The sequence below is a fragment of the Aphanomyces invadans genome, assembly GCF_000520115.1.
Source record: "Aphanomyces invadans strain NJM9701 unplaced genomic scaffold supercont1.6, whole genome shotgun sequence".
NCBI classification, from domain to species: Eukaryota; Oomycota; class Saprolegniomycetes; order Saprolegniales; family Verrucalvaceae; genus Aphanomyces; species Aphanomyces invadans.
In genome coordinates this window covers 1,851,656-1,864,751 of record NW_008580151.1, presented here as the reverse complement: position 1 = coordinate 1,864,751, position 13,096 = coordinate 1,851,656, and the positions used below count along the sequence as shown (strand labels likewise).

The 13,096-nt window shown below is 58.1% G+C and overlaps 3 protein-coding genes across 20 annotated transcripts; 2 read left to right on the top strand and 1 right to left on the bottom strand.

Moving 5' to 3' along the window:
- The first annotated feature begins 184 nt into the window (after positions 1-184).
- On the top strand, positions 185-5,776 carry H310_04205 (hypothetical protein). 18 transcript variants are annotated; one of them, XM_008868439.1, is made up of 11 exons: positions 185-2,531; positions 2,591-2,909; positions 2,958-3,344; positions 3,410-3,519; positions 3,654-3,885; positions 3,948-4,144; positions 4,193-4,542; positions 4,600-4,737; positions 4,795-4,860; positions 4,914-4,988; positions 5,044-5,776. In XM_008868439.1, the coding sequence occupies exons 1-11, from the start codon at positions 224-226 to the stop codon at positions 5,245-5,247; spliced, it is 4,386 nt and encodes a 1,461-aa protein (XP_008866661.1). In that variant the 5' UTR covers positions 185-223; the 3' UTR covers positions 5,248-5,776. The 18 variants fall into 18 exon arrangements, with proteins under 18 accessions (XP_008866661.1, XP_008866660.1, XP_008866656.1 ...); XM_008868438.1 differs by having other exon boundaries at positions 4,597-4,737; XM_008868434.1 differs by having other exon boundaries at positions 4,597-4,737; positions 4,914-5,776.
- A 60-nt stretch (positions 5,777-5,836) lies between these two features.
- H310_04204 (hypothetical protein) lies at positions 5,837-8,915 on the top strand. Its single transcript, XM_008868433.1, has 5 exons — positions 5,837-6,190; positions 6,247-6,558; positions 6,604-6,790; positions 6,847-7,148; positions 7,211-8,915. Exons 1-5 carry the CDS (start codon positions 5,855-5,857, stop codon positions 8,120-8,122), a joined length of 2,049 nt encoding a protein of 682 aa, XP_008866655.1. The 5' UTR covers positions 5,837-5,854; the 3' UTR covers positions 8,123-8,915.
- On the bottom strand, positions 8,052-13,069 carry H310_04203 (hypothetical protein). Its single transcript, XM_008868432.1, has one exon. The coding sequence runs from the start codon at positions 13,058-13,060 to the stop codon at positions 8,231-8,233; it is 4,830 nt and encodes a 1,609-aa protein (XP_008866654.1). The 5' UTR covers positions 13,061-13,069; the 3' UTR covers positions 8,052-8,230.
- Positions 13,070-13,096: the final 27 nt, after the last annotated feature.

Below are 13,096 nucleotides of genomic sequence, written 5' to 3'. Positions count from 1 at the left end.
CTATTCTATCTATTATATTATTCAAATGGTCACACCCTTCGGCATATGGCGATATTTACTGGCCGAAATCTACTTGCAGGTACTTGATTGGCCAATTTGTATTTGTATTTAAAATATTTCTAGAATGTTCATACAAACGGCAAGGTATTTTTTGTGCCGTCACGTCCCACATTCAGCTTCTACCAACGAAATCGCCCAAATCCGCGCTGCGGTCGCTGGTATCATGGACGACGAAATCGAAGGAACGCCGCTGTCGTTGCTTCCACACCGCGACGATGTCTCGTCCAATTCAGACAGCATGCATACTCTCGAAGTCCGTGTGTTTGAGCTCGTGACGGAGTTAGTTCCAGACGCCTACGACCCATACGGCCAAGAGGACCAACGGCCAAACGAACAAACAACGATCCGCAACATGAATTGGCTGTCGGAGACCCTCGAGCAAGCTGAGGCCGTGTTTCGGCACTTTCCTGCGCCTCGAAGGGATGGTCAGTTGATCGGGCATCTCTTGCGCATCCTGGATGACTTTGAGGACTTTTACTCGATGCTCGAACGCAAGTTGCAAGCCGAGAGTGCCGAACGTGCCAACAACGACGAGATGAATGCCGCCGTCTGTCGACTTCTCCTGGCCACAGCACCTACCAACGCACGTTTTATCATTCGACTCTTGTACGACGAAGATATCTTGGACCGCATCACGAGATGGGCAAACACTGACGACGCTTCGACGATGCATCGGGTGCGGCTTCGATGCTACGCGTGTGGGTTGCTCTCCGTCGCGTTACGCGATCGCTCAGTTGCGGACTTGGTTGTGAACCACGACACATTTTGCGTCAACTTGCTCAAGCGCGCACGATTCTTTGCCAGTGCGTTGGAGCGTGAACACAACGCCGCTGCCGAGTACATGCTGGAAGTACAAAGGCGAAGCATTAGCTCGAAACACAAAAAGCAAACGAATAGTGGGGCGATCGTGTCGTCTACGAAGAAGCGGAAGCTGTCCATGGACGACAAGAAGGAGCCGCCGTCCGCATCGCAGCCCGGCAAAGCGCCTTCCAATACGTCCACCACCACGAATTCCGACGCGGCATCCCTTGCACCACAGCTAGACACAGAAGCGCCCAAAGATGATGAAACGATCGCCGCGCGTCTTGCCGACCTGATCGACGTCCCGATCGAAGACACCCCGCGCCCCAACCACGACCAAGGGCTTCTCGAGATCGCCCTGCTGGACCTGCTCTACGCTGTCGAGTGCATAGGGTTGATGGGAGAGTACCTGGAGCTGCTCGCGTCGGCCCTGAAGGACGATATCGTGGGCACGAGCATCACGCTGTTGCACACGACCCACACGAGCGTGTGGTCGGCCACACTCAAGTTGATTTCGCACTTTCTTGCGCACAAAAAGTTTGCGTTTTCATTTTTGGACGCCGGTGGCCTCGAACTTGTCTTGTCGGCGCATGCGACGCCGCTGCGCTTTGCCCTGCTCCATCGATCGCTCAGCATGTGCTTGCACGGCTTTGCTTCGTCCAGCGTCGTCACCGAGATCATCCTGACGCGGGAAAGCACGCGCTCACCGCTCCTGGCCATGGCGATGGCGCTACTCTCGAGCCCGCATGACCGCGCCCGTCAAAATGCAGTCGTATTTTACGGCCTCGTCGTTCCTTTTCGATCGGCCCTCGAATACTTTGAAACCCATGACGGCTTGTATACCCTGTTCAACTTGATTCGCGCCGGGAATACGCCGAAGACCGCCGTCCAGCGTCAGCTAGCGCACGACGCGTGCCTGTGTCTGCGGCAATACGTTCGCGTGCACTTTGGAATGTTGGCACAGGGCCTTCGACGCAAAATGGACTCAACGGGCTCGCGGTCGTCGCAGCCAAAACAAAGCGCCGGGAAGCCCGTCGACATCGACGACAAAGCGCATGAGCAACACTTGGCACTCTTTGAACTCCACCGCCCGCCGCCGAAAGATTTGAAGTGGCAGACACAGTTTAGCCACTTGCGCGGGCCTCTCGTCCTCCTCGAAGTGCTCGATGTCTTCCATGCCCACTCCGTGGCGACTGACCCGTCCAGCGAACCGACGTCATACCGTCTTTGGTTAGTTGAGCGCGCGCTGTTTAGCCTACAAATTCTCCGCGTGCTCACGCTTGCATACCCGCCGATGGCGCTCGAGATCTGCCAGACGGCGCTCCAAGACTCGCAGCGTGCTGGGCTCACTATCTTGCTCGACTGTGCCATGACTGGTCATCCCCGCGACGGTGACATCGTCAAGGGTGCCATTCAAGTCTTTTGTAATTGCGTGTTGGACCACAAACCACCGCCCAAAGCCAAGGACGACAGAGCGACGGTTCACCCGTCGCTCCGATCTATCCTGAAGCTCGCCCGCGAAAAGAACGCGATCAAAGTGTGCTTACAGCTGCTTCGGTACAAGCGATCCCTCCAGCAAGCCGACGCGATTCGATTGCTGGCGACGCAGGCGCTACTCGGTCTGTCGAAAGACCGCCATGTGACGCAAATCCTCGAGCAGATGCAAATCGGTCCGTGAGTTGTCGACTTGAGTGGATCTCGTGGGTGACTGACTCAAGGCTTCATTTAGGTCAGCTTCTCTCCGACTTGATTCGCGCCGAGCCCGTGCTGGAGGAAAACGCCGATGTGCAGGCGAAATTTCGAGTCTGCGCGCTGGACCTTATCTCACACGTGACCCACCGCGCGCCGAGTGCCACGATCCATGAAGCAACCGATCCGACCGTTCGCAAGATCGAAAAAGCCAACATTGTCGCCGCCACACGGATCACATACAACCCGACGGAACTTCTCGTCATGATCCACGAACATTTGAAAGCGAACGGATTGCATCATGCTGCCGATGCGCTCGAGCGTGAAGCGGCGCTAAAGCTCCCTGCGTCGTGCCCCAGGTATCTTGGTCGGTTTGTACCCACGTCTTGATGGCCCATGATCCGTAGCCCGCAAAAGATTTCCAAGAAAGCCAAGTCGATTCACGCTGACGCTGACCAACCGCCGTCTAAAAAAGCCAAGGTCCATGCCGCGCCCAAGCTCCTGTCGTTCACCCAACGCCGCCAGCAGATTCTGAACTCGTGGAAACACAAGCCGAGCTACTTTGACGCAGTCGAAGCAGCGACCACCACACATCTTAACGCAGTGCTCTCGCCCAAAAGGTCGACCTGCGTGTCCAAAAAAGTTGCTCCAAAGCCGACGTGGCTGGACACGGTGGTCCGGCAGCATTTACGGGAACAGCATCGGCTGTGTCCGCACCCAGTCTCGGTTGTCCCGCCGTTTTCTCTGACTTCTTCCAAGTCCCATCGCTGTCCCGATGTGTCGGTCCCGCCCTTGTACGCCATCCCGTTCTTCATGTCTACATATACCCATGCGAAGATGGTCATGTATCGGTGGGTAGGTATGCCAACGTGTGCAGTCGCCTCTCGACACGCGGCGCTGTAGGCCACGGCCCCGACATGAACTTCAATCGATTTGTGTCGAGCCGCCACCGTCCGTTTCAAATCATGGGTGAGTCGAACTCGTTTCGAGTTAGTCTGTGTGGGTTTATATGTGACCTTTTCAAGTGTCCCCGCCGCTCAAAACTGGAGCAATCGAGACTTGTCTTGACCGATGGATGGACAGAGGTGAATTTCTTTGTGTAGGCCATCCCCATGGACAAGCCCAAGGCGGCCTGACCGCTGCCCGCTTCATGACGTCTCGACACATTCTCCTTGGCACGGACCACGGCGAAGTTCTTCAAATGCACTTGGACCATGACGAAATTGTCGGGTATTGGAACTGCCATGCGAATGCAGGCGCTCTCACCGACATATCCACGAATGAGCACACTCGCGCCCGGACACTCCATCCACTCTTGCTCACGGGCACGACTCGGTATGGAGCGCCTCGCGCAGACGTTATTTTGCCAACTGCATCTCTCACGATTTGAATTGCAGCATGGCCAACTACGTTCAATCGAAAGTCGGGCTGTGGAACTTGGGCTCGATGGACGAAGCGAGGTGGACGTTGTCGTCGGTGCGAAGTCCTCGATTCAACCATGGCGGCGACCGCATCGTGGCGCTGGCGTGCCACGATGGCGATTCGCTCGAGTCGGACGTCGTGCGTGGCACTGCCATTTACGACGTCGAGACCGGTAGGTATCACGCATGTGCCGGGAAAGGTCACGTCGCTTGTCGCACAGGAACACTCTTGTCGCATTTGGCGGATGCGTCGCGAGGGGAGCCAGGTCACACGTACGGGGACAGCTCCAACTGCTCGTTCTCTCCGTGTGATGCGACGGTGCTGTCGGACGGACTGCTCTGGGACGTGCGGTCATCCGCGCTTCTGCACAAATTCGACAAACTGTCCAACTTTGGCTATGGGTTTTACAACCCGAGCGGAAACGAAGTCATCATCAACTCGGCCGTGTGGGACCTCCGCACGTTCAAGTTGCTTCGAGTCGTGCCGGCGCTTGAATCGAGCAAGATCCAATTTTGTTCCTCGCGCCCAATGATGTATGTGTATTCGCCGTTTGAGCCGCTGGCCCCAGCAGTACGTCGCCACTGCGTTTGTTGCACAAAGCGTGTGACGGCTGCGTGTGGGTAGAAGGAGCCATCCAAGAAAGCCGCCAAGAACCGAACGTGGTTGCGCGTGATGGACACGAGAGATTACAAGGACGTGTCGACGGTCGACATTGAGCGGCCCATCTACGACGTATGCTTGAATGCGCAAGAAACGGCACTGGGGGTACGTGTGCCGTTCCCGATCGAGGGTTCCATCAGTGCGACCCAAGGCTCGACGTAGATTGTCGAAGGACGGTATTTGGACTCGGTGTACGGCCAGGACGACCCTGTGTGTCGACTGTACGAGGTGCGAAGTCGACTTGAATTGTCGTGTTGATTGATTGCGTTGATGGACGACAGATTGGTCGAGACAAGCCCAACGAATGCGACTCGGACCTGGAAAACACGCTCGACGACGGCGAGTCGGAATCGATGGTACGTCGATGGATCGACGTCCGAGATGCACTGCGCGACTGACGGGGGGACGCAGGACGAAGAGGAATTTGGCGAGTCGGCGTCGAGTGGATCGGACGACTTTAGCTCGAGTGGCAGCGCAGGCGATGACTCGGAAGACGACTTTGACACGGATACGGACTTTGACGCGATGGACGACGAAGCAGACGCCGGCCACTTGGTTGTCCAGTGGGCCAACTTGTACGACAACGAAGACGAAGGCGGCGACGATGCCGAGTGACAGTCTGCGCACGGATGTAGAAGCGTTGGCCGGTTCTTGGAAACAAAAGTTGGACTTGAAAATTGGAGTCGACTCTCCACAACGACCGGAATCCAGCAAGTTATTCGCGGCGTCGTTTTGGGGGCTCGTTGGTCGGGGCACACCGTCCAACACGCACATGTCTCGCCGACATCTTTCAAAGTTTCGTGCTCGGCAGCGCAACGGGTGCAGGTGGCACGCAGCCTTGTCGAGGCGCGACAGGCAACAAAGATTTCATCTCTCGCAAAAAAATCGCCCAGGTTCCTCCTTTCGTTGCCAAAGGGATCATCTCCCCCAGGCAGGTGCAAACGTCTCTGTACAATCACAGGGACAGCTCTTGGTCAAGTAGTGGTTCCAGGAATATCACGCCCGCCCCCAGCACGGTTGAAGGTATGGACATGTGCGCCACACCGTCCAGCAATGCGAGCGCTGCACCACGACACTCAGTAGGACGACCCAACCAAGGGAGCTACACTCACCCCACGCATGTTCGCTCGTGTCTCCATCGCGTGAGCAAGATTTTTAACGTGGAAACCACCGTGCCGTCGTTGAAACGGCATGCTAAAATTAGGTTGGACCGATCTGGGTCATGCGTCGGTGGTGGGCAGCGGTGGCGCTTGGTGCGATTCCTCGCGGACGTGGCCACGAGTGCATTCACAACGACTTGGACCATGGCGTCCCGATCGCGTCATCGCAATCGTACGACGCCCATCCGCACGAAGGCGGGACGGCGCGGTACCTCATGGCGCAAATGGATGCTGCGTCTGCGTCCGTGTCGGTCGGCGCGTCGGCCCAGTACAAACCCATTCGCATCACGGCCATCTTCGACGCACCGTCCATGGCAGCCCTCGGCGCGACCAACATGAACTTTATCAAGGCGAAACTGGTGGCGGATGCACTCGAGTATTGGCGGCAAACGTTGCAGGTATGCTTGAACCGACCAAGCATTGTAGCTGTCGCTCCTCTGTTCCCCACTTGTAGGTGATCCCGATCTCGGGCCCATGGTACGCCCAACGCAACTGCATCCAGGCGTGGAAAACGACGCCGCCAGTGTGCGACGCCGTCGAGACCGATCAAATGTGCATGGAGGCGCCGATTCCAGAGAGCCACTTTGCCCCACTCCGGGTATGCACGTCGTGCCCGGCTCAAAACTGCGTCGGGGGAGCGTGTGCCTTTACGTCGTCCGGCACCGGCGTGCCCGACACCGACTACGTCCTGTACGTTCGAGCCGTTCAAACTGCAAACTGCGGCAACAATGTGCTCGCGTACGCCACGAGCTGCCAGCTCGACCAGGTACAGCGCGCATGTCGTCCGTTGTGCTCACGCAGCTGGCCATAGTTTGATCGACCGACGATGGGCATGGTCAACTTTTGCCCCCCAAAAATCAACGCGGATCCGCTCGTGTACGACAAACAGCTCAACACGGCGACGCACGAGATCGCGCATGCCCTCGGGTTTACGTCGCAGATGTTCTCGTACATGAGGCACCCCGACGGCAGCCCCCGGACGCCGCGGGATGCGTCAGGTACAACATGCGTCCGTCCAAGGGCGATTCATGACGAGAGTTGCTTGTGTCGACAGGCCGGCCCCCCATCCAACAAAACTACAAGTGCCCGAATGCGGCCACTGCGAGCTCGATTCAAATGCCGAGCGACACAACTATCCAATTCTTCACCGAGCGCGGCCACTCGGTCGCGAAATTGGTCACGCCGAACGTCCTGTCGTTTGTACGAAACTACTTCAATTGCCCAACGTTGAATGGCGCCGAGATCGAGGACGCCGACGGCGCGTGCTTGGGCAGTCATTGGGAAGAGCGCATCTTTGAGCCCGAGCTCATGAGTCCCCTCCAGAGCTACCGGAACCCTGTGACCAGCTTGACCTTGGTACGACGGACCGATGGACCTGGTGGTGGCCTCATGCACGTCGTTCGTGTGGTGTCATCTAGTCGTACTTTCAAGACTCGGGGTGGTACCAGGTGAACTATACAGGTGCGCAGCCCATGTACTGGGGGGCGAACCGGGGATGCCCCTTTACGACGGACAAGTGCATCCAAGGCAACGTTCCCGTCCCGAGCGATCACTTTTGCGTCGACGCGGCCGTCGACAGCTGCTCGGTCGACCTCACGTCCCGCGCGGTGTGCACCCTGCGCACGTCAACGGATTCGATCCCAGCTTACAACCAGTATTTCTCCAACCCGAGCTTGGGGGGCTCGTCCTTTGCCGACTATTGCCCCATTTACACGGGCTACAAGGGCGGCGACTGTCGCCTGGCCACGAATTTGCAGTCCCCCGCCGGCACGGCTTTGAATCTCCTCGGGGAGGCCTACGGCTCGACCAGCTTTTGCCTCAAGTCGACACTCCTCACGACCAAAAACGGAGGCTGGAGCATCCCAGGTCGCACGACGGGCTGCTACGCCATGACGTGCGCCGCCGGAGTCGTCACAATCTCCGTCGCCGGGCCGTCCGGGACAACACAAATATCGTGTTCGCAAAAAGGCCAGTCGGTCTCGGTCACCGGGTTCACCGGCGTGCTCAACTGCCCCGACCCGGCGATCGTGTGCGATTCGGGCCAGTGCATCCCGTCGTGCGGCGCCAATGCATTCTGCGCCGTCGGCAAGTGTACCTGCGTCGACGGCTTCACGTCCGCCTCGAATGGCACGTGCATCTCCATCTGCCCCAACGCGTGCTCGGGCAATGGCCTGTGCAACACTAAAACTACCACATGCACATGCAACACGGGGTTTGGGGGCGCCGACTGCAGCGCAACTGCTGCGTCGACCAAGAAAAGCAACGCGGTCGGGAGCCGGCTCACGACGACAATCCTTGCCGGTGCAGCGGCCATGCTCCTTTGCCTTTAAAACACTCGAACCAACGACTCAACTGTACATGTTGTTTGGAACTGTTGTCGAGATTTTTTTGGTACTCGACACCACCAGATACGCGATCGACGCGCATGTGGGCCAGGGCTAGAGCCTTCGTCCCGAGGTCGGTGCGTGTGGCTGCTGCAGCAGCGGCAGACACACTGCTGCAATGTTTGACTCGAGGAGAATTTGTTGGATCAAGGCCCGAACTTCGGCATCGTCGCACGTAATGCACCGGCAGAGCGATGGAAAGACTTCGAGGACGGTTTGCGGCGACCGATGCAGACTCGTCAAAAGCACGACCACGCGAGTTCGGTGGGTGCCAGTCGGGTCGCCAAGGAATGCCTCGATCGCGTCGACAAACACCGTGTTGAGTTGCTCACGGCACACGTTGCGCAGCGATCGGTTCAGATTCGTCGGCCCGACCAGCGTTGTCATGTGGCGGATGCGGGCTGACGCGATGCGGGAATCGTCTCCACCGGCCAAATCCAGCAGAGTCACAAATCGTTTGGTCAGTCGGGCGTCGTTGTACTGGATCACCATCATCGCGAGGACGAGTCGTTCCAGCACCGACAACTCGAGCGCGACGGCATCGTCAAAGTCGGGCGCAGGAACAGGTACCGGCTGGGGTGGGGCCCTCAACACGATCTCGACGACGTCCAATAACGCTGAAGCCGACGATGGCGGCACCGTGTGCAGTCCGAACCCAATGAGTGCCAAGAGCACCTTGAGAGCGTGCTTCCACATCGTGATCGCAGCCTTTTCGCTGGCCGTTGCCGCGCCCGGGACAACGTTGTGCTTGGTCTGAAAAAACGGCGCAATCGCAGCCAACACGTCGTCGAACGTGGCGGCTTGGGCCACAGGACTCACGTTCTCATACACTTTTGCCAGCGACTGCAGGGCATGCCGCAGCACAAACACCAGCGTCGTCGAAGTAGACGCTTGCCGCACGAATCCGACGACTTGGCGGACCATGTCGACATGGATGGCTTCGTCAAAGTAGCCGCACTCGTCGTAGCTGTTGAGGATTCGCGCGTGCAAGCTGTTCGTGGTGACGACGAGCGGCGTGTTGTTGGTTTGCAGGACAAAGCGGTGCATGGCCTTGCCAAACACTTGCAGGATTCGGTGCACCTTGGCGACGTCGTGCAGTTCGGTATCCCTGGACTGATGATAGATCGAAACAAACACCGTCACCATGGCGCTCGCAATGTCCTGTTCTTGCGCAGAGTTTTCAATCGCCGTGGTCCCGACCGCACGGTCGTCGGCCAGGCGCAGGAGCAAGTCGAATGCTTGCGTCCAAAGCTGCGGATCACGGCTCAAGAGGTTCGATTGATTCTTCGTCGTCGTAGGGGGAGTGGTAGCAGGGGCCGCGCGACCACTGGCGGACGTGGGGGTAGTGCACACGCCATTGACGACTCGCATACCTACTCCCGCCCGCAGCGGGGCCGTCGACAAATCCTGGCTTGATGTCGACGCGATCTGGAGAAGCGTGTGCAGCGTTTGAATCCCGGCCAACACAACTTCCTTTGACATGGCTCTGTCGCTGCAGCTCGTAGAGATGTACTCGATCAAGTCTTTCCAAACCAGGACAAACCAGTCTGCGTGCAGCAGGAGCGACGCCGTGTTGGTCTGCAGCACGCGGCTGACGCCGCCGAGGACGAGCACGCGGGACTCGTCGTACTGCTTCGCTACACTGTCGCGTGAGTGATGGAGTACAACGACAACGGAAGGCGGAGGCTGCGTGGACAGCGCTTCACTAGTCGCCATATCCACCACGGCCGGCGCGCTCGGGTCGGGGATAGCCACTGCTGCTGCCGCGGTCAGTTGCTGGGCAAGGGGCAAGACCGTTCCTTGGAGGAAAATCGTCCATTCCACGAGTCGGAACTGGGCGCCGTGGGTGATGGCGGTCCCAAAGAGCGTGTTAATCGCGCAGTTGCGCACTTCCGGTCGACTGTCGAGCGCGATTCGCTTGAGCTCGGAGAATGCCGTCGGCCACAGCGCAACCTCGTCGTCCGACGCCTTTTTTGCGATCGTGTCAGCGAGCGTCCACAGCTCGTTGACGGCCGTGAGACTAATGTTGACGTCGTTTGCATGCGTCGCATACGTCCCGACACACGAAATGCACGTCTGCCTGGACGAACTCTCCATGTTTACGACGAGGTCGTCCACAATCAGCCGCAAGCTTTTGAACGCTACGACTTGACACCGCGCGTCGTACTCGGCGCTCGTGGCAAGCGCTTGGAGAATCAATGGCCACGCGTCGTGCGTGAGGAGGTGGCCGGTCGTCTGCAGCAGGTCCAGGAGCCCAACCAGCGCGCGCTCTTTCATCTGGTCCGATTGTATCACACGCAAGACGTACCCGGCGACTCTGGACTGCGGCAGCGCCTCGCGCATCGACGTCAGCGCGACCTGGGCGAGTTGGAACACTGCGTCTGTGGCATACGTTTGGAACGGGGCGGACGACGGCGGAAGGGCCGCAAGGCAGGCAAACCCCACGAGTTCGTCCATCACAAATGTCCACGTATCCACGTTGGCCTTGGCAAGCTGCACAAACATGCGCAGCGAAAAGGACGGGGAAAACGATGAGTTGGTGGTGCCGCTGCCAATGCCGAGCGCCGTGTCATACGTCTTCAAGTGGTGGGCAAACGGCAAGGTCAGGACATCCCACGCCATTTGTTGGTCCGGTGACCATAGCGCTAGCAGTTGCTGGAGGTCGTCTTCGACGACAGGAGCGTTGGTGGCCGCCGCAGCTCCGTCTGCAGACGATGGAGCCACGACTAGCGCTGGTGTCGCCTGGTTGAGTTGCTCATAGCAAATAGATCGAATCGCACGCAAGATGCGGAGCAGCGCTGGCGTTTGGAGCGCTGATGTGTTGTGAAAGTACTCCAAGACGGACTGGCCGAGCATGACAAGCTGCTGCTCGACATCCTCGTCTTCGACTTTGACCGCAGTGGGGCCCGTTCCAATGCGCTGGCTCACGCCTTTGGTCTTTTGCTTGTGCGCGCTCAGCCCCACAATCACTTCAAACCCTTCGAGCAACGTCCGCCACTCGATTTCGTTCAGTTCTTGCTCCATCGTGTGGATCGTGCGAAACAGCGTCTTCATCGCGTGCATTTCCTTCCACGTGAGCAGGCATTGGTCCACGGTGCCGTCCCCCGCGAATGCATCCCAGCCGTCCGATATCTCCATGGTCAAGTGCGTCCCAGTCCCCGAGATGCATTTGACTAGCCGGGTCGCCGTGTCCGGCACCGGAAACGAAAACACACACAGCGCTTGGATGGCCAGGACACCGATCGGTCGCCCTTCAAGCGGCACGTGCGCGCGTGTGTGTGCGTTCACGTTCGTAAGCAAATGGTAGCCCTTGAGCGCCACCGTAACGAGTTCAGCTTCGCGGCAAAACCGCATCGTGCAGTGCAGGGCATTCATGACGAACGGCGCGACGGAGCACAGGATGTACTGAACACGGAGAGGGTTCAGCTTCCACTCGTTCGCGAACAGCGCGGTGAGAAGATGGTACTGGCACAAGAGCGAGATGCGAAGAACGTTGTAGAATGGCTGCATTGGCGGGGCCTCCTGTTCGTTGAGGTATTCGAGGCCGCACCGATAAGGGACGGCGGCATCGACATGGCCCGGGCGGTAATCGCACGGCGGCGACGTCGTCACGACCGCCGAGATCGTTCGGGCCAGCACCAAAAGTAAATGGCTGGGGTACGACGAGAGCGCGGGAAGGACATCTGGCTCGCCGCACGCTTTGAAGATGACTTCCATGGCCAAGAGGACGTGCCAAGTCACGTAGTTTACGTTGGACGACGATGCGGTCAAGTTGTGGGATGACATGGAGGTCGAAGGGTTTGGAGACGACGACAGCGCGTGCGTGCTTCGCAGCTGGGAGGTCAACTCGTGTTGGGATCGCCGTTGCATGTGAAGGAACGGTGGCGTCGAGGCCTTGGTCGTGGCGCTGCCAGTTTGAGCAAATGTCCCGGTGGACACAATCTCAATCAGACACAGCCAAATTGAATTGCATTCGTCTTCGAGGATCGCGCTGAAGTGGCTCAGAACAGTGCACGCGAGGCGCATGATGCGAAGCAACAGTGGAAACGACGTCGACGGCGACAGATTCGCAATGATCAAATGCTTGGCGTGTTGCTTGAGCATGCTGCGGAACTCAACATCGTTGCGGAACAACGCGGCGTGGGACGTGAGCACCGCCTCAAGCAACTCTATACCGAGAATCTTGGAGAACGTCGTGCGCTTGAGCCAAACGCCGGCCTCCTCTCGGCTCATAAGGCACAAATCTTGAAAAACGAGGAACCCGACCGTCTTGGCCCCGTCCAAGTTTGCATTCTTCGACGTCTGGTGCGCTGTAACGTTGTCAAACACCATGGTGACGACCTGGCGCAGCGTCATGACGGCCGTGTTGGACGTGATCGCGTTCCCACTCTGACTTTGCAGGTGCAAGCATATCCATATTGCTTGGCTGATCAAGTCGTCGTTGGTCATTTGCTCGTCTCCTTTGTTGAATGCTAGCGTGAGCAATTGCAGCAACGTTTGGAGCAACTTGAGCTGGATGTCTTGGTGGCTGTTGCGCTCGGCTTGAATCTGAAGCACGCGGAGGATGTTGCCGACAGCTTCGCTCGTGATGGCGTCCCATGACACGAGCTTTTGGATGCTGTTGAAGGACGCAATGAGAAGCTTTTGGCTTGCAGTCGCATGATTGCATGCGAGCAGGAATGGCCGCAGGATCGCATCACTTTTGAAAATCGGATTGCCCGGGCCGGGAGCCGCCTCCACGCGCAGCATCTGCGCATACAGCTGCCGAATCTGCCCAATCTTCTCTATACCTTTCTCAGCCGCATCCTTCACCGCTGGGAGCCTCTTCTTCGTCTCGGCTTCGACCAAGTTGAGGTCTTCTTCGATGGACCGAAGGAAATCCATGTCGTGCGGTCAAAACGGATTTTGATGGCACTGTCC